The sequence below is a fragment of the Anoplolepis gracilipes genome, chromosome 2, assembly GCF_047496725.1.
Source record: "Anoplolepis gracilipes chromosome 2, ASM4749672v1, whole genome shotgun sequence".
Taxonomy (NCBI): domain Eukaryota; kingdom Metazoa; phylum Arthropoda; class Insecta; order Hymenoptera; family Formicidae; genus Anoplolepis; species Anoplolepis gracilipes.
In genome coordinates, this window is record NC_132971.1 from 17,939,644 (window position 1) to 17,965,133 (window position 25,490).

The 25,490-nt window shown below is 27.3% G+C and overlaps 6 protein-coding genes across 6 annotated transcripts; all 6 read right to left on the reverse strand.

Moving 5' to 3' along the window:
• Positions 1-45: 45 nt before the first annotated feature.
• Positions 46-2,011, reverse strand: LOC140676444 (uncharacterized). The gene is made up of 2 exons (XM_072911503.1): positions 1,901-2,011; positions 46-1,062 (listed from the first exon to the last, which is right to left on the reverse strand). The coding sequence occupies exons 1-2, from the start codon at positions 1,913-1,915 to the stop codon at positions 346-348; spliced, it is 732 nt and encodes a 243-aa protein (XP_072767604.1). The 5' UTR covers positions 1,916-2,011; the 3' UTR covers positions 46-345.
• Positions 2,012-2,947: 936 nt separating this feature from the next.
• LOC140674452 (uncharacterized) lies at positions 2,948-4,854 on the reverse strand. The gene is made up of 3 exons (XM_072907986.1): positions 4,770-4,854; positions 3,783-4,064; positions 2,948-3,168 (listed from the first exon to the last, which is right to left on the reverse strand). The coding sequence occupies exons 1-3, from the start codon at positions 4,779-4,781 to the stop codon at positions 3,025-3,027; spliced, it is 438 nt and encodes a 145-aa protein (XP_072764087.1). The 5' UTR covers positions 4,782-4,854; the 3' UTR covers positions 2,948-3,024.
• A 2,828-nt stretch (positions 4,855-7,682) lies between these two features.
• Positions 7,683-9,444, reverse strand: LOC140663039 (uncharacterized). Its single transcript, XM_072886890.1, has 4 exons — positions 9,384-9,444; positions 8,812-8,938; positions 8,459-8,628; positions 7,683-7,916 (listed from the first exon to the last, which is right to left on the reverse strand). The coding sequence occupies exons 1-4, from the start codon at positions 9,393-9,395 to the stop codon at positions 7,776-7,778; spliced, it is 450 nt and encodes a 149-aa protein (XP_072742991.1). The 5' UTR covers positions 9,396-9,444; the 3' UTR covers positions 7,683-7,775.
• Positions 9,445-14,261: 4,817 nt separating this feature from the next.
• Positions 14,262-15,612, reverse strand: LOC140676272 (uncharacterized). Its single transcript, XM_072911166.1, has 5 exons — positions 15,601-15,612; positions 15,258-15,393; positions 14,974-15,093; positions 14,523-14,632; positions 14,262-14,444 (listed from the first exon to the last, which is right to left on the reverse strand). The coding sequence occupies exons 1-5, from the start codon at positions 15,610-15,612 to the stop codon at positions 14,262-14,264; spliced, it is 561 nt and encodes a 186-aa protein (XP_072767267.1).
• A 2,668-nt stretch (positions 15,613-18,280) lies between these two features.
• On the reverse strand, positions 18,281-19,917 carry LOC140663036 (uncharacterized). Its single transcript, XM_072886887.1, has 3 exons — positions 19,873-19,917; positions 19,026-19,521; positions 18,281-18,579 (listed from the first exon to the last, which is right to left on the reverse strand). Exons 1-3 carry the CDS (start codon positions 19,882-19,884, stop codon positions 18,281-18,283), a joined length of 807 nt encoding a protein of 268 aa, XP_072742988.1. The 5' UTR covers positions 19,885-19,917.
• A 2,494-nt stretch (positions 19,918-22,411) lies between these two features.
• On the reverse strand, positions 22,412-25,389 carry LOC140663051 (uncharacterized). The gene is made up of 4 exons (XM_072886911.1): positions 25,288-25,389; positions 24,434-24,504; positions 24,113-24,339; positions 22,412-22,943 (listed from the first exon to the last, which is right to left on the reverse strand). Exons 1-4 carry the CDS (start codon positions 25,303-25,305, stop codon positions 22,624-22,626), a joined length of 636 nt encoding a protein of 211 aa, XP_072743012.1. The 5' UTR covers positions 25,306-25,389; the 3' UTR covers positions 22,412-22,623.
• Positions 25,390-25,490: the final 101 nt, after the last annotated feature.

Below are 25,490 nucleotides of genomic sequence, written 5' to 3' on the forward strand. Positions count from 1 at the left end.
TATTTTCGGCGTACGTACATTTTGCACTCTAATAAAAAATTTACACTCGATTGAAAAAGGAAAATAATTTTATTATACATTTTATAATTTTATTACAAACATTTTTTAGATTAAATCTGTCATTTTTGATAATCTGCTTTTTTTGATAAATTCTGACATTTGATAAAAAATGGATGTTGTATACAAATACATACACATTATGTTGTTGAGCAAAAATTTTACACATTTTTATTTATTGCAATTTATCGGCTTTTTGTTTAAATGTCAATCGAAAAAATTGTCTGATGAATTAAAAATTCTCATATTCTGTAAAGCTCTATATCTCGTTGTGCGCGATCAAGTCATCTATACACAATCCGGTTTAACTATGACAGAATTATGAACGGGTTGTGGGGCATATAAGGGTGGTGGAACATGAACAACGGGTTTTGCGTAAGATAACTGCGGCGCTTGTATTTCCACCACTTTCGGCGCCGCGTATTGAACAGGAGTGTGGATTAATGGCTTTTGGTAAGCAATTTGGGCAACGGGAGTCTCATACTTCTTGAGGAAGACTTTCGGCATCACGTCATTATACATAAGTTGCTGATACATAGGAGCATAAGAGTACAATGGTTTCTGATAGATTGGCGCGTATGACAGTATAGGCTTCTGGACGGGTATCACGGGCTTGATGTACTGCAAGGGTTGATGCACTGCGTGATAGTTTACCGCAGGTGTCACTGGCTTTACATATGTGATGGCCGGTTTCGGTACTACAGAGGTGTAAGCAGGCGGTTGTTGAATATATTGCAAATGAGCTAAAGGTTGAGCTAACCCTAGCTCCTTTTTCAGATAAGTCTGTTGAACTAAGGGCTGCTGAACAAGGGGTTTAACATAAACGGATGGCGGTGAATAAGCAGGAATGTGCGAGTAAATTGGTCCGCAAGGCTGATGAATGGAATCTCTCTTGGCCTTTAGCATCGAAGTGTCTGATGTTCTATCCATCAACGACCCATCTGGCATGTTCATCTGCATTCCAGCCTCTGAACGCACCGTTGACAGCCATATTAGGCATGGTATCTAGAAATTAGAATAGATTTACAATTAACAGATTATTCCTGGTTATTCTTGACAAATGACGTAAAAAACTTCCTAAAAAATAAATTATATAAACAGAATATATTTACTTAAATTATATTTTATTAATACTTAACTAATATCTAACACATTAGAAATGTAATCATTATTTAAAGAAATATATTTAATATATTTAAATTATTTAAATGCGTCTAATATATTTAATACATATATAAAATGTGATATATTTTTAGTTTTAGAAGAATATATAAAGTGTAGAAAGTTATTTAAGATAATTATTTATAATTTTTACTGAAGACATAATAAAAATGTTTCTAGAAATAATATTAGTTAATAAAGAAAATAATGTACTATACAAAAATTCATGTATTTTATTTTTTTAAGAATAAATTGATTAAAGTCGATCTATTATGTTTACTGTACGTTTTCATTCATTAAAAGATAAGTGTTCTAATATATACAAATCAGATATATGTACTTTCAGTTTTTCAGCATACGCTGAATTTATCTTATCACCAATCTGTACGTCCAATAATTTAAAAGATCATAGATATATTATCTTATGAAATAATAATATGCTCTGTAACAGAAAAAAATTATGTATGATTCTAAAATATTTCAACTAAGACTATTTGTAATAAAAAATAAAAAATATTTAGCATACACAATATAAATAAACATTTTAATACAACTTTAATAGTTTTTGTACAAAATATGTTAAAAAATACTTATTTCTTATAAAATAAATTCTATTACAAAATAAATAAGTCTTCAGCAACTTGAAATTTACTATAAAGCAAGATTATGTCAATATGCTCACCAATAGTCTGAACATGATTTTCTTTCCGTCAAGTTGTACGAGAACCAATAGATGAGAAGTTCTGGACCAAACTAGAAGCGCGTCACTTGCAGTCCTCGGTTTTATAAACTTTTGCTCCACTTAGAGAGGGCAAATTTCTTGCCGAGCCCAAGTCGAATGTGATTCCCTTAAGCGGCGTAAAAAGCGGTCACCAGGTTTACATGATGCAATCGCACGTGCCTTGGTATTTCCTGAATAAATTCTGCGACAGCGTAAGAGAGTGCTTCTGTCGGGCACAGCGACACATTGCGTCGTTGACATTATTCGTCGTCATTTATCGCGCTGTAGACATGTTAGTTTGCTACGACAACCTGGACGCTATATCGCGACATACAGCCCGAGGTGTCGCCTATGGGAACGTATATACATAATTGTGTGAATGCATTCTCCTCTCTCGGTTTTGGCAAAAAACCAAACACGCCTGAAGTTATTTATTGCATGCAAGCTTATGCATAACAGCCGGGGGCATTAAAATAGTAGATTATAAGTTATTAAGAAAACTTAGTGTACAAAGAAGTGTTAAGAAAATATATTTTTATAAATCATACATATATGTATATTTATTGTCTGTCACGTATGTATATTTAATTACAGAATTTACAGAAATAATTAGTTTTTTTAATATTTTTTAATTTTATTATATATAGTATTTTAATTTTATTGTTACCTAATCTTCTAAATAAATTTTGTTTATTAGAAAAATATTTAAAAAAGCTCTTTTTAATATAATTTAATTATTTTATTACAAATCCTTATAATTAAAGATTGATAATTAATTAAAGTAAATTAAATATTTGAACTTAATTTTCCACGATTCACTATTTATCTTAGTACCTTAGATTTCAATATATATAACGTTCTGTTGATCTGAATTAGCCATTGATTTGTGTACATTAAAGAAAAACAATTTATTTAAACAAATATTATATAACAACAAACTATATATATAATATTACATATATAACAACAAACTATATACAACATCACAACATCATAATGCTTAAGATCTATTGTTGCATATGTAATGCTTGTGTCATTAATTTTGGCATAATGATATTAAAAAGAGAATCGTTTAATTTTGCGAATCAATGCTTCCAGCCGTGTCTTGTCCTCTTATGGTGGAAAACATGCTTGTAGACTGGCACATGAACTGGATATGGTTTAGGTATTGGCACTGGAAAATGCTTTTCCACGGTCACTGGATATGGTTTTTCGACAACATATGGTACCTGCAACATAATAAATTTGTTAATACTTAACATACTTAATACGTTAAATCATCTACATTACATAAGTCCGAATTTACAACAGCAAAACTTTGATATATCTAAATATATCCTTTTAAAGATAATTTTAAAGATCATTTTTAATCTATTAATATTATTTAATAAAAAATCGCTATTATTATTATTAAATTCATAATTGTTTTCTATCTACAAAAATATTATTTTTTTAAATCAGACAATGACAACCAAAGTTACAAATAATTAAATTATTAAAATGCAAATTTACATTTGTGTGATATTAATAGATGTAAAAATAAAGATGTAACAAACGGATATTTGGATTGATATTATAATATAATAAATATAAAATGTCATAAACATATTTATCGAGATATTTTAATATTATAGCAATATTCTTAATAATTAAAAAATTCAAAAGATATAATTTAAATTTAAGTATATGATATCTATACATTCTCATTTGCGTTATTTTTATGTCAGAAGATGATAATATTTTATGATATAATAATAACAAAAAATGGTTAAAAATCCGATAAAATTTTTTGCAAATTCTTAATATCACACAATGAATGTAGAAATTGTCATAATAAAAGAACCTTTTTCTCTACGACATACGGCTCTGGCTTTTCAATAGGTATTTCGACGTGTTTGACAACTTCCACGGGAACAGGATGTGGTACTGCGACTTGAACTTGATAGGGCTGAGGTATTGGAACCTTAATTTGTTGAGGCACCGGGACAGGGACTGGATGGGGAATTGGTATCGCGTATTTCTTGTAGATCGGTATCTCCACTGGTTTAGACGTTTCGTGATAAGTTGTACCGCCGTGTTCCTCTTCGTAAGAGGCCCATACAGTGGCCACCATAGTAGCAAACACCTATAATTAAATTTTTAAAATTATTGTTTCAAATGTGGCCAAAGGAGAACTAATCCTTAACCGCTTTCTAAACGATATTCTAAGCTTTTCTTTTGACAGTAGTTTCACGAGAAAACTCGGTCGAACACTTCACGCAGATCACTCGCTCTTTCTAATCGTTTGAACAAACCATATTCGGAATGGTGTCACGCAAAGCGCAATTTCGAAATAAATAACTAATTGCAGCCTTGTCTTGTTTGCAGGCTTAATTGCTTTTCGTGAGAAAAATTAGATATATTTCTTATTTTTCTTTTACACAAAAAATTAATGATAAACATACATACCAATTCAATATAAATTTCAATAGAAAAACTATAATATTTATTGAATTCAAATAAATAAGTAACTATTCAAATAAATAAATAATTATTTTTATAGTTTTAAAAAAATAATTGCATTTTATATTTGTGAGAGAAAAATAATACAGAGTCGATAGATTTAAAGGTATATGTTTGTTTAAAATACAGCTCCAATAAATTATTGTAAAAAGATTATATAATTTTATAATGTCAAAAGTCGAAACACTAAAGTGTTCTAATAAAACTAAATAACTTAATTTTATGTATAACATATGTATAATTATTTCTATATAAAATTTAGTTCATGCAACAATTGTTAAGCGCATATTTGGACAATTTAATATCAAATTTTTTTGAAAGTACTTACAAATAGTCTCATGATCTACAAACTTGCGCGACGAATACACTGCCGTGATGATCTGCAATATCTGTCCGTGGAACGTACTACAGACTCTATGATGCTTTCAAAGTCACGGCCAACACTTTATATACTAGCACTACTTTCTCCCTTCTCTTCATTATAGTAAGTCTAGCTATTCGCTATGTCAGGTGCACGCTTGTACGTACAAATGTCGTCTGTCTACGCCAAGAGTGATGCGGTTATCTCGATCTTCCTAACATTCACCATCTTTGAAATGCACAAAGTAAATTATCAAAACTCCTCATTAGATACATAAATTACATTATACTGATTTATCAAGGATATCAAGTGACTAATAAACTATTTATCCATCTATTAATTATCCTTATAATAATCATACAGATAAATGTTATATTAGTAGCCCAGAGTACAAGGTATAGTAAAATAAATATAATGTAAAAATAAATATTTAATATAAAAATAATTTTTTTTGTATTTTATTATATATATATATATATATATATATATATAAATAACATGTAATTATATGTTAAAAGAACTTATTGCACATAATCTTCATACATAGAGAATGATACATGATATATAACATCAATTTATATATAGTTCTCATTGTCAGTACAAAAGAAATTATAGGGGATTATGACAATTTAGTTATTCTAATCATTATCAAAATGTTTTATTTCCATTAAAAAGATATTAAATAGAAATGATCATAATTCAAAATATAATGTCTGGGTAGAAATCAATGTTAAAATAGATAAAAAATACTATATTTTCTACAAATATTTCCATCTTTCATAGTTATTATAACTTTTTTATAAAATCATAAACCGACTGGAAATCATCATAAACTGAAAAGAATTAATGACTTTAGCATTCAAGATGAGAAGTCGTTATTACAATCTTCAGTAGGTACTAACTGAGAAAATAATAGAGGCAAAAAGATAAGACGTACAGAGCAATAACAATTTTGTATGCCTTTTATTACCATTTATACAGCTTTCAGCAGGATACTCTTCTCATAATAAGGTGATAAAACTTTTCTAGGTTTGAGAAGAAAGAGAGAGTCTTTCTCTAATTTATTAATATATGCAATCATTTCTCAGAAATGTCACCCTTCATGAACATATATAAGCATGTTGAATGTTTATATATATTGGTGAGAAGTAAAGATAAGTGATCATGTAGCATAAATATGATAATGACTTAGTTTACTTGTTCAACAATCTGTGACTAAATATTCCATGATTGCGGTTCACTGAAACGCCAATATTCTTACGCAATTGATAAAATGTTATACAAATATATTTATTTAAAATAAAGATCTAACTTATGTCATAAATACATACGATAATAAAATAGATTAATTAACTACAGCAACGAATTAATAAAATTTATAAAATGTCATGTAATAAAAATGTAATATGTTATGTAATAAAAATATATATTTTTGAAAGCTACATATATATATAAAATAATATAAATCATAGATTCTTTTAACTTTATACTTGCTATTAATAGTAACAGCGTAAATTTTTATAAAGCATTTGAAGCTTTCGCTTCGCCCTATAAAATCACAAATAAAAGTTATTTTGTACACAAGAAATAACGGATGTTTAATATGTACATATTTGCATTAGCAATATAAACTACTGTCACAAAAAATATGTCGTAAGTGTTTGCAATTCTCGGATGAACGATGGACGAGATTTTTTAACATGGCATGCATTTAGATCGGCATCTTCGATCGATTTATGAAAGGCACTCGCATCTCTCCAGTGGGTGTGGTCGTGCGACAGCAAGAGGGAGTGGAATCGATGAGAAGATTTGAATCGTGTGCGATGTTATCTGTACTGCGCCGAGTAGAACAGTGAAAGTGCATCCCAAGTAAAAGTGGTTTCACACGTTCATGTGTAAGAACGCACGCGCCACACTATGCTCATTATGGTGAATTGAGACCGCGCACGATCTCCCTCTCTTACGGCTAAAGCCAAGTTCTTCTTGTTAGTCAATTGTAATTAAGTCGTCGACGAGGAAATGAAACAGTAGATTACATACTTTTCGTACGATCTCTTGTGGAAAGGATTTGTTTTAAGCTGGACAAGAGAACGGATATTATCATCATTCACAATCACACATACATGACAAGGACAATTATATTAGTTAAATTCCTAAAACTTCCACTTTTTACACAGCTAATTAGATATAAAGAATACTTTGTCTTATATATGATATGATTTACTCTTTTAATAATAATTAATATTTTAATTATTAATATTTTTAATTAACATTTAATTTTTTTTCAACAGATTTCTTATTTTCTTATCATGAGTCAAATAATAAGATAATGAGATAATAATATATTATATTATAATAATGTAATTAGTTTCACATAATAATGTTATAAAACCATTATTTATAAAATTACTTTTGTTTTATTAATAAATTATTAAAATAGAAATAAAACTAATATCTTTATTTAAAAGAAAACTATTTTCTTAAGTTTGTGCAGTATGAAATATGTAGTTTATATATATATATATATACACATGTATGGAAAAGTAATTATTGCATTTAATTTATGTTTAGATTAATCAAGAACAGAAAATTTATAATTTGAATTTTATTTATTAAAAATTACTTAGAAACAAACAAATATTTTACACATCATTAAAAACTTAACAATATAAAACATGTAACAAAACTATCTACGTAGTGACTTGCCACAAAATTAATCCGGAATTCGATAAATTATCTAACACATATACATTAATATTTTGATTCCATATTTTCAATCAGCAATAAATATATCTTAAGAAAAGATTTATAATTTTTGAATCTTGCAAATAAATTTTAATATAATATACAACAAATTTTTTAATAAATGATTGTCTCTGCTAAAATTAATAAGCATGCTCCATAATGGGAACAAAAGGGACAGAAAAGCGCGCGCACGTGCAATTTAAAGTTAATGTTTAATATCCATAAAGTCTAATGCCATTTTTTACCCTTGGATGTATAATGGAACACGTGTTTGTAGACCGGGACATGAACAGGATATGGTTTCGCCACTGGCACAGGAAATTTTTTCTCCACGTAAACAGGATATGGCTTTTCCACAACATAAGGAACCTATAAATATTAAGCAAATTAATAATTGTACAATAAAATTAAATAATTATAAAAGATATAAAATGTAAAATGTTATACCTGAAAGATCAATGCACTAATAACACTTCAATATGATGACTACTTACAATTAAGCAAACTTGACAAAGCAAGTATACATATCGCTTATATACATATACATCCTTATATGCAGGTATCCGAGCACCGTAAGATTGAGAAGCATATTTAAATCATTTTTTGCAATAATAAATAAATTTGTTCGAAAATTAGATGCATATTTTTAATTCATAATTAAAAATTTAATTTAATATATATTACTAGAAGATCATGATTTCGCGAAATACTTTTAATCATCTATTTGTTTACGATTACTACAAATCGAGAAAATTTTAGCATATTTCTTTTATGAGATAATATGATAATATTTATGAATTTTATAAAAAAATTGTATTATATATCCATATGTATTTGCTTTTTTCCTGCACTCTTATTACAGATTATACAAGCATAAAGACTTTAAAAATCAACATTATAATTATACTTACATGCTTTTCAATAACAACAGGTTCTGGCTTTTCGATGGGTATTTCAACGTGCTTGACTACTTCGACTGGATACGGATGTGGGATTTCGATTGGTACTTTATATGGCTGAGGAATTGGTATTTTAATTTCTTTTGGCACTTCAACAGGAACTGGATGTGGAATAGGTATGGCTGAAACAGAACGAATAAATTTTTTCAACAATGACAGCATTTATCGTAGTATATAATAAATAGAGAATATATTGTACAATTACTTTTTTTTATTATAAGAATTATACAAAAGGCAATATAAACAAATACAGTCAAGTGCAGATATCAATCTTAATTAATATTTTGTACTAAAAAATAGTTTACCGTATTTTTTAATAATTGGTATTTCCACATGTTTTGTTTTTTCTTCATACGATGAACCACCTTGATCCTCATCAAAATGACCGGCTAATACCAGGCTGCCAAACGAGGCCAGACTTAACAAAAGAATCTGCAATTCAAAATTAATACATTCTGCTAAATTAATATTTTCAGATTTCCAATAAATTATTCAAAAATAATCCATATTATAATTAATATTTTTCAATATATATATATATATATATATATTTCCATATTAATAAAGTAATGTTACAATTTAAGAATAGCGTAAAAAATTATTATTGTTAAAAAATCGTAAAAATTTTATAAAAATATTGCAAATTTATCTTTTTTGTACGTATATAGCAGACTATATATATATTTAATCTCTAAAAATAATTTTTTTACTCTATATATTAATATACATATATAAAACATATTATTATTATTGCACAATATATAGTTTCCTATCTTTATTTCAAGAATCACTTTGTTAATTGTATTAATTAAAACACTATTTAACATAGAAAGCACATATTTATCGCGTGATATGTAGGAAAATCCCTGAATCTTACAGTTTTACTCATATTGATTCTCTTGTAAGGCTAAATGATAGTACAAGCACGAGGAATCGAGTTTAAATGACATGATATGTACATCAAAGATCGATCTTATATACTGGCGTCGATTCCACCACCTTTCACTTAAATCCCGATAGAGTTTCAATCCTTTCCAGGATATATCACGTTGCATTTCATATTGCACAATAATATTTATCATCTTGAAAATAATTATTCTACCGGCATGACAAATATGAAAGGATTATCGTACATGAGATTATCTTCTTTCTGACGAACAGTTCATTACACTGAAATTTTTTACGGAAATCTCAGTGATCATGTATATTATATATAAAACGTTCAGAGAAAGTATAGATAATAGCAATTTATGGTTTATTGTTAGTTATACTATTTTATAAAGAACTATCTTTTTTGTGAAATAAAAACATAATTAATGTTCTGAATTAATTTCATTTATAGATGCTTTTTTTATAATACAAATAAAATTTTTCTGATAGTGCAATAAGATTCAAATTAGATTAGATCATAAAATTTAGTACCTAAAGGAATTTTAATTTAATTTCTTTCTTTGGTGTTTTTTTTGTGCTTAAATTGTATCTTTTTCCGATAAGATTTATAACTTGTAATTTATAATCGTAAACTTTTAAATGCTCTTATGGTTTATGCAGAGTTTCTCGTAAAAAGTTTTGAAAGTACATCAATAAAATTATGTGTAACTTAAGTTGTAAGTAAGATTTACTACCACTGTATTAAATTATCTTACACACATACACACATGACTCATAGTTGTAATGTATGTATCTTAGAATGCTATTTTAATTTTATTATCCTATAATATATTGATAAGACGATTATTTTTAATGCAATTATTAATTAATACCTAGTACATATTTTATACGATGCTAGAACAGATTTGAGGACATGTATATAACAAACAACTCTGCAAACATTAAAATTCTTTGTGAGCAAATGAAAATTACGAGGATATTTTTTAGCAAGTCTGTTTCGTTTACCGGAAATGTTTTCTCGTATGTACAAGAAGTTCATGCCTTCCTGATACAATCTCTGTAAAATGTTTATAAATTTAAAAGCAAACGACTTGCTTCTTCTGTGGTATAATTAATTTTTTTAAGAAAATCTTTATTATGAAAATCTCTTTTATTCCTTTGATCTGCTTAATGAATATGAAATATACTCCAGATGCATAAAAATTTAATTTCCATTAACTTACATAAATTTAAACTAACCAACATAGTCAAACAGCAAGAGAGTTTCCTCTGTATTCAGCTTTTAGATTCAATAGGAAGTGAACGCAAAGTACACTTTTGCTTGGAGAGAGAAACGTTAAAACACGATACATTTTTCGATATGTCAGAATGAAAGTACACTCCCCGTGAAAGGGTTCCGGGCGGAACACAAATCGAGAGACATTTGTCTGTGAAAGGTGAAACCAACTAAAAATAGATTAGTCATATTTGACAATATTTAATAATAAACAAAATAATCAATATTTATGATATTTTGAATAGTAACCAAACTTACTACATTCGCTATGTTAACAATGGAAGAGAAATTAATAACTATATTTACAGTATCGTTTTGTTGAACTCCCGGTTTTTAACTTCTTTCTTTAATTAATTATTAACACGACAGATTGCCCATAGAAAGAAACGAGTGCGTTCCTAATGCATGGAGAAACTCCGAGGCGATTCTGAAAGACCATCTCAATTAACGTCAATGATGGAGCAATGTCGCTAATTTGCTCTTGTAGAAAATTGGACAAACTTACGATCATTATCGCAGAGACTCACGATCTGTCGCTCACAAGAGTTTACATCCGTGTTTCGATGCGATTTGAATTGTTTTCGGTGTTTGCTAATAGCATAAACGAGCTCTGACCTACAACCTCAGCATTAGAGAAAGTGTGCATCAGAAAAATAGAATTGTGTTCCTTGAAATTAACAGACATTCTGCCATTGAATTAAAAGATTTGCTTTTAGTAATTATTTTATGTAACAACTTATGTTATTATTTCATGTAATACTGTAATATTAAATAAAATATAATTGAGTTTAATATCTAATTTATATTATTATGCTATATTAGTAAAAAGAATTTGCTGAAAAAATAGAATAAAAAATAATAAAATATATAAATACGTAATATTTAATAAATATATTATATTGTGCAAAGTATTTGAGAGTTCGAATTTGTTTTAAGAATATAAATACACATTGTATATGCATTTAAAGAATTAATTTATTTAAATGCTTAAAAGTCGTAAGAATGTTATTTGTTAATAAAAAATTTTATGATTAATAAAAATATAATAGATTGTAAAACAGAAAAACTTTGCCTTGTGCGAATATCTTAGTATGGAAAATTGGAATAAAGATTTTTCCAAATGAAAAAGTAATGCGCCAGAAAATTTCTCATAATGATTGCTTACGATGAGAGTACACCGCTATGAGTTCATAATTCTTTCCCCAGGCTTCGAAATAACGAGCCTAAGTCAACGAATCCACCGATAGTATGGAAAAAGGAAGTAGAGAAAGAAGTCTAGACCGGAAAAAAAGCTCGCGGCGAAAGTAAAATTCAAAGTCGATTTACTCTCGACAATCACCGCGATCGCGCCGGTAGTGTATTAAGTATTAAAGAGCCTGCCTGTGATTCGAATCACCTCAGGTTACTTGCTTTTACGTATGATTCATAGATAAATTCATCCGATCAATTGGCTTTCTCATAATTGAGAGCCTATTTTCTTCTCGACGCTAGCGAGCGTACAACTATAATATTATATAGTGTTTGTGTTTTGCGTTAAAATAATGCATGAAGGGAATATATATTTACAGAATAATCATAAAGGAAACAAAAAACGAAATGAACTAAACTCATCATTGTTGCTTTTGATATTTCACATATCATCAAATCATGAAAATTATTACAACTTATGATAAGCAGTATTATGGCTTAATTTAAGATGCGAATACTCGGAAATGAAAGACTAATTATAAGAAATGCGCGCGACCGCAATCATCTCGAGTGCACATACAGACATTTCCGGCCGCAATATAATGTTTTTTTTACGTGAGATTGTTGCGTCGTAAAAAAGAGAGGGATCAGTTTCTTCCTCCTTTTACGACGGTCAAAACTGCTACGCCCAGAGAAAGAGCAGTCTATTTCCGATTTCCCTTTCGTTGCCATTTTTTGCCGTCGCCGTGCATTTATGCTCTCTCTATCGTCGCTTTGTGCTTTTTAAACAGAACAGGAAGACATTGTTGCATAATTTTTTTTTTCAATTTGAAAGTCTTTATTTATTCTGATTTTACGCTCGCTGGCTGTCTCTGCTTTTGTACTGTGGGTGTCATAATTAAAATGTATTCTTCACTCGGTTCAAGAGCCTTTTCTTTTTTTTAACAATGTCAAGGCAAAAGAGAATAGAATTCGCTCTTTACTTTTTTTATATTCATCTCTTTTATGCGAAGTTTTTTGTTAGCTTTATTTTACTTTTGTAATAAAACACACTATTATGTGTTATTAATTATTATATAGATATAAATAAAATTACTATTTAAAAATAAACAAAGAAAAGAACGTACCTTTTCAGTAATTTTATTTATATTAATAAAATGTGAAATATAATATACGAATATTTTTTGATGATTTTAAGAAAAGTATTTAATATTAAAATTTTAATATTAAAAAATCATAATTCTTAAATTAATGTATTATTTTACATTGACATAAATTAATATATATTTCAAAAAAAAATTTTCGATACTTTTGAAAAAATTAATCTTTTACACATATCTTTTATATATGGGCGGATATATTATAATTTATTTCAGAGAACTGTTCCAGAACAAAATATTAAAAAATTATTCAATGAGACATACTTGTTTGTTGTGCAAAGAGATTCGTTATTGAATTTCAAATATATTTATTTTATATTTTTTAATTTCTATATTAAATAAAACAACAACAATTGTAAATAGTATGTATCTATTGACAATGTAGATCTAATATTCATACTCTTTCTAACTGGATCTTTCTAACATCTAAGGATTATTGCATTTAAACTCTCAAAGTTTAAACTATCAAGTTTATTGGTTATTATATTGTAAGTACATTGTAATCGCAATGCAACATTTAATAACAAGCGGCAAATTATTTAAAAAAAGTTTGTGATTTTTATAATATACAGTAGTTTTTTATTATGTTTAAAAAATTCATGAGAATAATTCGCGCGATAAAAATAATGAGCGTAATATTCGAACCATTAAAATCTCTTTATTATTTCAATTTATTATAGAAATTTCAAATAGCGGATGAAATTACCGAAGCATTATAATTTCAATTATAGTAGCGCAATTTTCTACTTATCAATCTCGCTTTTCACTAAAACTAACATATTAAAAAATAAAAATGTAGTTATTACTTATAACTGTTATTTATAGCATAATATTGATTTATTGTCAGACAAGTTATATTATGCTGAACATTTAACTATAGTATACGAATGTTTCTATATTGATTAATAATTATAATTTAATTTAAATTTTGTGAGAACAAATATTTAATAAAATTTGTCATTTTTTGTGTAAAAAAAATTAAACTCAGATTTAAAATTATTCAGATATAAAAATATTTCACAAAATTAAATAATTTAATAGTTATTTTGTAGATAAATAAAGAAAAATAAAGAACGTTTTATACGTTTGTCACTGCAAAACATTTTAATGTGTATAAAATATTATAATGAAACAATAAAATCTTCTCTTCTCATATTGTGCATTTTTGTCTTTTTGAATAGACTAAATATAAAGAGTAATAACAATAACAAACAATTGTGCTTCTGTAATATCAGAAAAATTAATGGCTTTTGTGTATAACGGTCTTGTAGATTGGAATCTTGATCGGAATCGGTTTTTCAACCGGTACGGGTACATATTTCACCACATGAAATGGCACCGGTTTTTCGATCTTAACCGGAATTATTTTCTCGACAGGCGTTGGTATTTTTTTCTCAACTGTCTTAATTATTTGTTTTTCCACCTAAAAAGACAGAATAGCGAAAAGAGATAATAACGAATATTTTTATTATCAATTTGAAGCTAATTATCGCGCAATCACCTCATATGGTACGGGCTTTGGTATGACCACAGTAACAGGATAAGGCTGTGGAACTGTCTGTACCACCAGATGTGGAATGTTAATCGGAATTTTTTTGATCGTCGGTATCCCTAATCATGTAAAAAATAATATTCAAAATATGACTTTCAATAATTAGTTAATAAGATAGCAATGAAATAATGCAATAGACATTATTTCAAAAATATATAACTAATTAATGTTTTTATATATTAATTTTATTATTAATATATCTATTAATCTCAATATCGTAATCGACTTTTTATCAATATTTATAATCTCAATTCTTTTTAAAATTTTAAAGTTTTTAATTATTTTTGATTTTTCTAAATTAAGATTTTCTAATAGGTTTTTTATTAAGGTGCAATTTTCTTTAACATAATGTTAATAATATGCAAATGTAGCATGTATTAATAGAGACAATTTATATTACCGATGTGCTTAACAACAGGAATTACATTAGCTCCATGTAAATTGGTAATGTCCGAGTGCCAATCATTAATTTTGTTTAAAAAGGGCGAATGATCTTCTAAAAAATCTAAGGAATGACTTCCTAAAAAATTTATTATGTTTTTAACATTTATAACGAAATATTTAAGCAATAAAATTATTGTCATATACTAATTGTCTATAATTTTACATAACTTATACGTAAAAAATGTATTTTTTATATATAAATTATGCAATTAATAAATAATCAAACATAAATATTCAAACCTGTTCTTCCCAGATTAAAAGTTCCGACGTCATGATGATCTATAGAGATTTCTCCCAGTGTAAGTCCGCCTCCACCATCATTTTCAAAACTCCAGTTGGAACTATAGGAATAAGCGATAATTCCCAACAGCACAATCTTAAACATCAAATAATAAACGTCACCAATATTACAAGAAATATGAAGCATCCATCTTCTTTATTACAGGTTTCTAGAAATTAATCATTGTACAGATCGCACAGAAAACGCGTTTTATTCATTTATTTAATTTCAAATAATAATAATTGTAAATTAAATTCACGAGCTTTTTCATATTTTATTAACTGCAAACAGGCTTTTACGTACAATTTTTTTCATCGTTTATCTAAGAATATTTATATCTCTGTCGTCCATCAATAAGTAAATCAACTTGAGATAGATTCGTTTCGTCGTCATCTTATATACTGTCTGAAAAGAGAAATAAGCAACCCCACTATTCTTTGGTGTCCCATACCTTCACCGTACAAAATGCCATGGATAGTTTGATTATGAAACTAATCGGTCGCAATAAGTACAAACGTTACTTAACGTTTAATATACAATTATTAATAATGACGTACATAGTTTTAATTGTTTTATTAAACAACATTGGATTCTTATACAATTGTTAATTATAGAGTTATAACTTGATAATAATTATGTTTAGGTTAATAATGTTCCGAAGAATTCAAAAAATTGTTGCTTTTAAAAAGTTTGATATATTAATAAAAATGTTTTGTTTAATAATAATAATAATGATAATAATAATAATAATAATAATAAGTATATAAGTATAATAATAATGTAAAACGTATGTAATAATACGTATGTTATTTTTTTAAGTTAATCTCATTGGTAAATTACAATGTCGCTATTATTATCATAAAATGTATTTAAACTTGATTAATAATAAATAAATTTTTTTACATACATTGTGTTAAAAACTTTACTGTTGACTAAAAATTCTATAACAGATTTTAAGACATATAGGATAAAAATATTTTTATCAATGTTAGACTTTTACCAGCTAGATTTTATAAATAAACAAATTTATATATTTATTGATATATCTGTAACAATAAGTGTGTTAACATCTTTAAATTTGACAATTTTTTAAAAATATTCTAAATAATATAATAGATTATAAAGTCTATTTTATATATTATAAAAATATATAAAAACTAACAATAACTGTAAATAAATTAGAAGAAAATTAAGAACACAAATATATAAGATTGCTAAAATTTTTATTTTTGTTTATTTTTTATATCAAAATTCTCAAAATTTTTTTATTTAATTAAATTATTATTTTCTTTACCTTACTGATCTTTGTCTATCTTTAATATTATGTAATGTTATGTATTATAAGCATTTAATCATTAAAAGTTTTATTATTGTATGATATTAGTAATAAAATGTTAAAAGCAAAACATTCTATATTTATTTAAGTAAACTTTTTGATATTGCACTTTTTTACACTGTATATAAATATTGCATAAATTATTTCTCATTGTTTTATTAACTTTTAATTATAGTAGTGCAAGTATCATTAGATTTATCTTGTTAGATGCATTTACATTGTTAATGTCATGGATGATTTTTTGTATTCAATAGTGATGATTTCGCAAATGAATATCGCAGATAAATCAATGTCTACTTTCCACAAGAGAATTCCCAGAGCTTTTATCGAAAATTACAGTAAAAGCCTATTAGTGCCTTTTGCTTTACAACATGCATGTAACATACTGAGTAATTAATGTTTGTTTGACCATTTATTACTTTTACCAACATAGTATATAGGCTTTTTATCAAAATACAATATTAAACATTACTTTTAATATTTTATTTTAAGCAAATACAAATAACTTTTTTTAACTAATTATTTTGTTTTTTATTATAATAATATTTAATAAGTTAATACAAAACATAAACATGTTTAATTTTCCAAATATAACTTTAAAAATAAATAATAGATAAAAAGTAGTAAATAATAATTTAAATTAAACAATTTAAAAATAAAAAAATATATATAAAATATGTATAACTTTTACATTCCAAACATGTTCAAATTAAACAGATTATAGTAAACAGACAATAGATTAAATAAAGTTAATTATTAATTAATTAAAACAGATGTATGTCATTGTACATAAATTATTGCCGCGTTATTGTACATAAATTACAGCTAGCTACATTAAAGCTCACTTTACTTGCTCATTATTATTAAAAATAATGAAGAAAGTAGTCTTTAATTATATCTAAACCAGTTCGTTAACTTAATTTATTAAATTACCCTAGCATTTTCTGAGATACGTACAAAGTTAGCAAAACCCGTACTCTGGTAAAGGATGTTTACTAAATAAGAACAACAAAAAATAGTACTACAAGCATTTTATTAAAAAACAACAAAACAACAATTTTTAAAAACACTAGTATAACAATATACTGGCTGCACCGACGTTTTACACAATGCTCGCTCTTACACATATATACAAGAAATAAATCGTAGTCGATAGGCATTCAACCAATGGAACAAAACATCAACTGTTTTTCGTAAGTTTTCTCCTATTGACAGCAGAATAATTTTGTAAAAGTTAAAAATAAATATACATGTCAATATAATACTTTGTTTCGGTCCAATTCAATTGATTTTTAAGCAATGATTTTCTCATCACAAATAACACTTTATCACATAAGATTTAAATGAATAATAATAGTGCAATTAAATTAATCTTAAGCGCAATCCTAACATTTAAAATATTTAAATATATCCGAAATTATTTTCCAAAGATATTTCACGCCAAAAACAAGTCTAAAAAAATATTTGTATGTAGATTAATCATTTCTTCATCCATTTTTTATCATATATTACAATATTTTAAGATAAATATTTTAACATATTTAGAATTTAATCTACTTAAAATTTGTTTGAAAGACATGGATTGCTAAGTATTACCTCTGAATTTGTGTGATAATGTATTGTACTCCTTTTCTCCTTAGACATACATTAATGCTTTTTCGCGTGATGATAAATGGTCTTGTAAACGGGAATTTTGATGGGATACGGCTTTACGACTGGAACAGGGATATGTTTCTCGATCGTGATGGGAACCGGCTTCTCGACAGGTACTGGTATATGCTTCTCTACAGGATAAGGAACCTTCTTCTCTACTGGAATCGCCACTGTCTTCACTACCTGTATAGGAATATGCTTTGGTACAGGAACATGGACAGGATAAGGCTGTGGAACACCAACTGCTATCGGATGTGGTACGGCTATCGGCACTGATTTTGGAACCGGTACACCTGAAAGAAATTGATTCGACTATTAAAAAAAGGATGTAGAATATAAAGCAAGCATATAAATGAGAAAGCAAGAAAAAAATATTTATAATTTTTCTAATCTATTAAAACTCATACAGAAAAAAAGGCAAAATAAAATATCTATATATAAGGTAAATAATATATATATATATATATATATATATATATATATATTATTATTATTATATATTTTTATTATATAAAAAATCTTATATATATATAAGATTTTTTATATAATAAAAACAATTGTATTTTACAACCCTTACTAACTCTATCAAAAGTAATAATAATAATCTAATAATGGACTTAAAATTATTTTCCATTATATTAATAAATAGACACCGTTTTTCTTTTATATTATCATAACTTCTATATAAATTTTAAATACAATTTGCAATCTAGAAAAAACGAAAACAAGAATATTTTACCAATGTGTTTATAAACGGGTACAGCTACGGGTTTTGTCACTTCAATGTGTTCGGAAACGGGAACACTCTGAACGTAATTATGTCCACTGTCCAGCGAGATTCCATGACTGCCATCATCACTTCCATGACCAGCGTCATATCCACTACCAGAAGAAGAAAAATCTTGATGACTACTGTCTGCTGCAAGACTGCTGGATGACTCTAGATGCCCACTGGAACCAGCACTGGAACCAGCACTAAAATCACCACCCCCATGACCGCCCCCGTAATCACTGCCCCCGTAGCTAGCTCCGTAGCTACCTCCGTAGCTACTTCCGTAGCTACCTCCGTAACCACCATCGTAACCGCTGCCGGAAGTACCAGAAATCTCTTGATCGGATCGATCGATTGGGTGCTGGATATGGTGGATGCGGAATATTTGCATCACATATTGTTTGCCATCTTGGTCTACGATCACTGGTGCGGCCGCAGCCAGAGATACCAAAGAAAGAAGCACCTGTATTCCGTACAAAACGTGCAATTATGAAAGATAAAAAGTGCATACTAGTTTATTAGAAATATAATAATAACTTGCACAGAGAAATTTATCATTATATAAAAGGTATGATTTTAAAAGAACTTTTCTGATCTCTTGTGTTTTTTATTAATTTACTTCTTGCAACTTTCACCGTATTGTTACATAAATATTGAACGTATTACTTTTACAAAAAAATTACTAAAATCTAAAATTAAAAATCAATGCAAACCAGGTCGTAAATTTACAATCTAACTTTAGTTCGACATTTATGTATAATAAAATTGAGTTTATCATATTTTTAATTGCCATTGCAATTGGTGCTGTACTTACAATTCTACTCATGTTCGAGTACGTGTATTTCGACCACTGCTGATAGTGCTCTTGTACGACTGATACTGTTCGGCTATTTCCCGTCTTAATATACCGTGGGGCCTTTCACTGTGATTGTCTCACTTCGTACTGCGGCGAATTACACCCGCCAGGTGCAATTGTCTTCTCCATGAGTGCATGAAAATAATTGACCATGTCCTTGCGGCCTTCGCATTGACAATGAATTAGACATTTTCTATTCCGTTACACAGCAAGTAAGCGTCAGTGCGGATTTTCACGTTCACCACCTTTACTGCAACCTACCATTGCATTTAAAATATTTTATAGAAATTGTTAAATTTTGCACTTCCTTTATCGTAAGATCGCTGCTCTCGACGGTCCACGGTTTAATTATCTTAAATTGATCGTTATTAATTGATTTTTATTATATAGTCTTTTTTATTATTTATTAATATATCTTTAAAAAAATAAGTTTTTTAAAATTGCTTAAAAAGTTATTTAGATAGTTTATTTCTGAGAGATAGGGAAAGGAAGAAAAAAAATATAGTAATTTTTTTATAAAACTGTGTAACTTACTATTTCACGAATAATATTTAATTTAATTAAATATTTAATAATTGTATATGTATATTATAAATGTATATGATATGTATTATAATGTTTGATAAAATTTTGTTCTTGCAAAACAATTATTTATTTGTTATTTGAAACACATTGAAGTAAAAAGTATTTATATTCAATATAATAAATTTATATCGTGTTTTGCATTCGGTATTTGTCACATAATGGTTATTAATTTTACAATAAAGATAAAAATTTATAAAATTTATAAAATTAATTAACCATTATATAACAAATAACGATTATATGACAAATAACAATTTAATAATCGCAAAGTATGATTGATCAACTTTAGCATATGCACGCGCGCGCATAGTTTTTAACCATGGGAAGAGAGCATAACGAATGTGTGGACGATGCATCCAGATGCACACAGTGCGCTAATTTTTTATTATTATAGTAATTAGCAAGATGAAATAGCTTAGGTATACTGATGATCGAATGCATGCGATTTTCCCTGGAGGAACTTCCAAGAGATTTCATTATTTAATTTTCTCTTTAAATAAATAAATAAATATATATATATATATATATATATATATATATATTTAATAAAAATTAGTTTTATATTCTTAAATTTAAAATAATAGTATTTAATGTTTGTAACATTTTTTTATATGAAATACTGGTTAAATCGCTAATTTTTGTGCTTTAAAAATTAACTTTGGAAAGGTACAAAAATGAAATTAATTTATACTTTCATAAATATGTTATATCAAATATATTTTAAAACAATCATACATAAATGTTTTTAAATGCATAATGAAAAACTGAATATGATAAAAGAGAATAAAAATATTAAATAAATGCTTTCACACATTTTTGTTTAATCGAGTGGAAGAGAAATATAATTGGTTACTGAACTGCAACCATTTCCGAAGAATCAAAACTGAATTGCAACTCATATAGTAATTAATCATGCGAGCTATTTAAAGACACAATTATAAAATATATTAAAAACATATTAGAACATATTATAAAATATTTCTAAAAATCTTTGACCAATTGCTGACGCTTCAGTTAATCGCTAATTTAAACCATCTTTATTATAATCTCATATGATAACACGTCTACGGAAATTACACGGAAATGAAAGGAAGTGAACGTCCACATAATGCGTGTAAGATACATCATACATCAAAAAGTGACTATATACAAATCTATTATATACAGACCGAATAACTTTCTATATATGGCCTTTCAAATTAAATATAAAACAATAAAAGCGCAAAAAATAGAAAAAAATTATTCAGGTATTCTGTAAATTATATATACGTTAAAAATATAGTATAATTAAATAGAAGGTGATTCTTCGTATAAAATTAAGTCGAAGATTAAGAATAAAATTTTTTTATACGAGACTTTTTTTCCGAGAAAATTTATTTCTTTTATTTTCATGAAAAATGTTTTCTTCAATTTTTAGAATTAATATGTATATCAAAATTAATGTATGGTAAAAATTGAAAATAAGAAGAAACTCTAATTTAGCATTAATTTATTTACCTTTATAAAACGCTACCTTATTTTTTTTTAATTGTGGCATTCTTTTGAAAATAAATAACAAAATATTAAAAAGAATAACAGAATATTCTGAAAATTCATAAATGCTGCTTTAAACTTTCACATAATCGTAATAAATATTTCTATGATAAAAAATTACAATAGTTTTATGGAAAAGAAACGTACATATAAAATAAAAGCGAAAAAATATAAAGTTTAAAGTACTATAGAATTGTTTTACATTTTTTATTTGTTTCCATTATTAATTAATATTATTATTACATAATACATCTTTAATTTAACAAAAGAAAAGAATAATAACATAATACTACATGTAATACGAAAAATTTTCTTTATTAAATAAAATTGCTATTTGGCAACAAATACATCAACAACTAAATAATAACAAAATCGGCGCTAGTATAGGAAAAAAATACAAACAAAACACCGTTCTCTCGTATTATCAACAACGACGAATCTCTTGTGTTTTTGGCAGTATCTACAGCTCAAGAGAAATTACATGGTACTACAGTATCACATTTAACGTCGTTTCATTTCATGAGTATGCTTCACAAAACAAAATTATTCGTGTCTCTCTGAAATCGTATCTAATTGCTATAGCACTTTTTTTTAATACACTCGATTGCGGCGGTACTTCTTCGTTCTTCGGTGGAAAATATGTTTGTAGACTGGTATATGAATCGGGTATGGCTTCTCTACTGGAATAGGCACATGCTTCTCTATAGTTATTGGTACCAGCTTTTCCACGGGCACTGGTATTATCTTCTCTATCGGATATGGCACCTTTTTCTCGACCGGAATCGCAATAGTTTTCACGATTGGTACAGGAATAGCTTGAGAAACTGGAACTTGAACAGGATAGGGTTGAGCAACAGTTACTGCTACGGGATGAGGCACGGGAATTGCCACGGGCTGTGCCACTGGAACTCCTATATTTCCAGGAAAATTAATAGTTTATTGCATTTATTAATAATGATTCTTTCCCTAGTCTTTTAAATACTGGAGTTGTTAGGGAAAAAAATCAATTGTGATTGAGGAACAAAAAAATAATTTCTTTTAGTTTGTTATATCTATAATGGCAGCGAGAGTTCTATCTTCATAGAAAATTAATTCTTACCATTACTGAAAGAATAAAAAATTTGTCGATCTTAATAATAAATAACAGAAGATGACAAACAAGTACTATATTTTACATGATATAATGTTAATTAATTTACAAAATGTTTTTTATTATGCAATAATTAACAAAGAGTGATTCAATTGTGATATGTTTTTTTATACTTATATAATGATAATAACGCATAATTATGAATATTATCTAATATACTTTCTTTCTCTGTTTTCTTTTTCTAACTATTAATAAACATATATATATATATACATATATATATATATATATATATATATAAATATAATATATACTTATTTAATTATTAATAAAAGAGTAATAATTTAACAATTAAATAAAAAAGACTTGAGCAAGTTTTGAGAAAATCTGTATTGCATGCATTTATAATTAAGAAAGTAGGAAGTGCACTGTAAAGTTTAAAATTTGTTACATAGAAGTTTTATAATTTATTTTAACATTTAAACGGAATTTCTCTTTTGCGTGTCGACTAAATAAATGGGAATTTTCTTATAGATACTATTTTCACAAATAATTCAAAATGCAGGATTATATATCTGATATAATGAATTTCCTTGTTTTGTTTTTAAATAAGATTTATTCATTATATAAGTTGTCGGATATCAATTATAAATACCAATGTGTATTATTTTAACAATTATTAGCTCCAATAAAATTATACAATTTACTATAGAATTGTTTATCAAAATAAGTATTGTTTTATATGGATTTTATGCTGTTAATTATATATCAAATATTAAACATTATTAAGGATACAGAAATTTCTTATCTGTGTTATTCTTAAACAATTATTATTTTAATATAAGTTGTATGTATATTTTTATACTATTATTATGCTATTATAAAACAAGATTTAAACTATAATTTTCTAGAATTTTAAATAATGCATTATTTATTTAAAATATTTTATTATTTAATTTATATTTTTTACTATAGTTTGTAGAATCTCACCAATGTTTTTTACGATTGGCACTACCACCGGCTTCGTAATTTCCACGTGCTTGCTGATCGATACAGGTTGGGCGAATGTACCAACATTTCCCACATTTAATTTGTGATCTAATCCTATTTGAAGACCGTCACTGTTTCCAGAGGAAAACGATCCATAAGAAGAGATATCTTGGCGAACCTGTATGTTATTGGTGGAGCCATAATTTGTACCTCCATAACTAGATATTCTATGAAGATATAATAATTAGAAACAACATAATAGGACGTACAATTTTAGGAAATAATAATTGTAAATACCAAATGTTTTCATTACATGCTTACCCATGCCATCCAGAATCATCCTCTTTAAAACTAGCAAATGTTGTTTTCGTTAATAAACATATAACGAGTATCTGTATAAAGAGAGAATAATTGAATTAATAAATGTTTTTACTTTAATCAATTTCTATTTTCAATATAATATCAATTTTTTGCAGTTAAAAAAATAAAAAATAACAAATTAAACCTTTGTTGTTTATTAATAAAAAGTTTTTATCTATAAAAAACGTGATACACAGTTTTCTATGAAAATTGCAAAAACACATTTCAAGATTTGCTTTCAACAAAATTCTTTATCAATATTATTATTTACTATATATACAAAAATATTATTTTTATATATGTATATAAATATATATATTTTAAATATTAAATATTTAAAACTTATAAAGTCCTCGAGATAGTATATATAAATTTAAATATATCAGTTCTCGCAGATAATACAAATTTAGGTATAATCACTTCTTTTTTTCCCTACTGTTACGTCAAGACTCTCAATAACTTAGTTCTATGACAAATGTACAAAGTAGAAAAACGTGACAAACATCTTTATTCGCGAGCAAACATTTAGAAACATTTGTCAAGGTATTCTTTCCTCTCTTCGAGGAGAGTGCTGCCGGCGACACATCGTACTTGAATCATCACTTGCCGCATCGAGATGTCCGATATCTATAAAGCGCTACCGTTGTATCAGACGAGAGTATGGAAATATCGACAATCACTTTCGCCTATTGTTCGACATAAAGCCGGAACTCGCGCGCGAGCCGGGCGGACGCGCCATGAATCTCCGCTTCCGCGATTCCCACGCACACCCCGTTCCCCGGGCGCGCGGACCCTATTCGTCTTTTTCTACTTACTGGGGGCAGCCGGTGCATTTTTCAGAACACGTCGCGATGAGATACGAGCGTGAACGGGACAACGAATGGGATACTGCGGATTGATTCCGATGGATCGTCCGTCTTTATACATGACGCTTTCTCCCTCTCCCCTACTTATCTGGAGAGACGAGTCCGCGAGAGATGTCTTTCATGGAAACTAGACACGTATGCCGCACGTATAT

Excerpts from the sequence above, each read along its gene's own strand:
- LOC140674452 (XM_072907986.1), bottom strand. Across the intron at positions 3,169-3,782 it reads CGTATGTCGTAGAGAAAAAG|GTACCATATGTTGTCGAAAA; the intron begins GTTCTTTTATTA and ends ATTATGTTGCAG.
- LOC140663039 (XM_072886890.1), bottom strand. Across the intron at positions 8,629-8,811 it reads ACCAATTATTAAAAAATACG|CCATACCTATTCCACATCCA; the intron begins GTAAACTATTTT and ends GTTCTGTTTCAG. Across the intron at positions 7,917-8,458 it reads CTGTTGTTATTGAAAAGCAT|GTTCCTTATGTTGTGGAAAA; the intron begins GTAAGTATAATT and ends TAATATTTATAG.
- LOC140676272 (XM_072911166.1), bottom strand. Across the intron at positions 14,633-14,973 it reads TCCTGTTGTTAAGCACATCG|GGATACCGACGATCAAAAAA; the intron begins GTAATATAAATT and ends TTACATGATTAG. Across the intron at positions 14,445-14,522 it reads CAAAGCCCGTACCATATGAG|GTGGAAAAACAAATAATTAA; the intron begins GTGATTGCGCGA and ends CTGTCTTTTTAG.
- LOC140663036 (XM_072886887.1), bottom strand. Across the intron at positions 18,580-19,025 it reads ACCCGTTTATAAACACATTG|GTGTACCGGTTCCAAAATCA; the intron begins GTAAAATATTCT and ends AATTTCTTTCAG.
- LOC140663051 (XM_072886911.1), bottom strand. Across the intron at positions 24,340-24,433 it reads GATGATTCTGGATGGCATGG|AATATCTAGTTATGGAGGTA; the intron begins GTAAGCATGTAA and ends ATATCTTCATAG. Across the intron at positions 22,944-24,112 it reads GCCAATCGTAAAAAACATTG|GAGTTCCAGTGGCACAGCCC; the intron begins GTGAGATTCTAC and ends CTGGAAATATAG.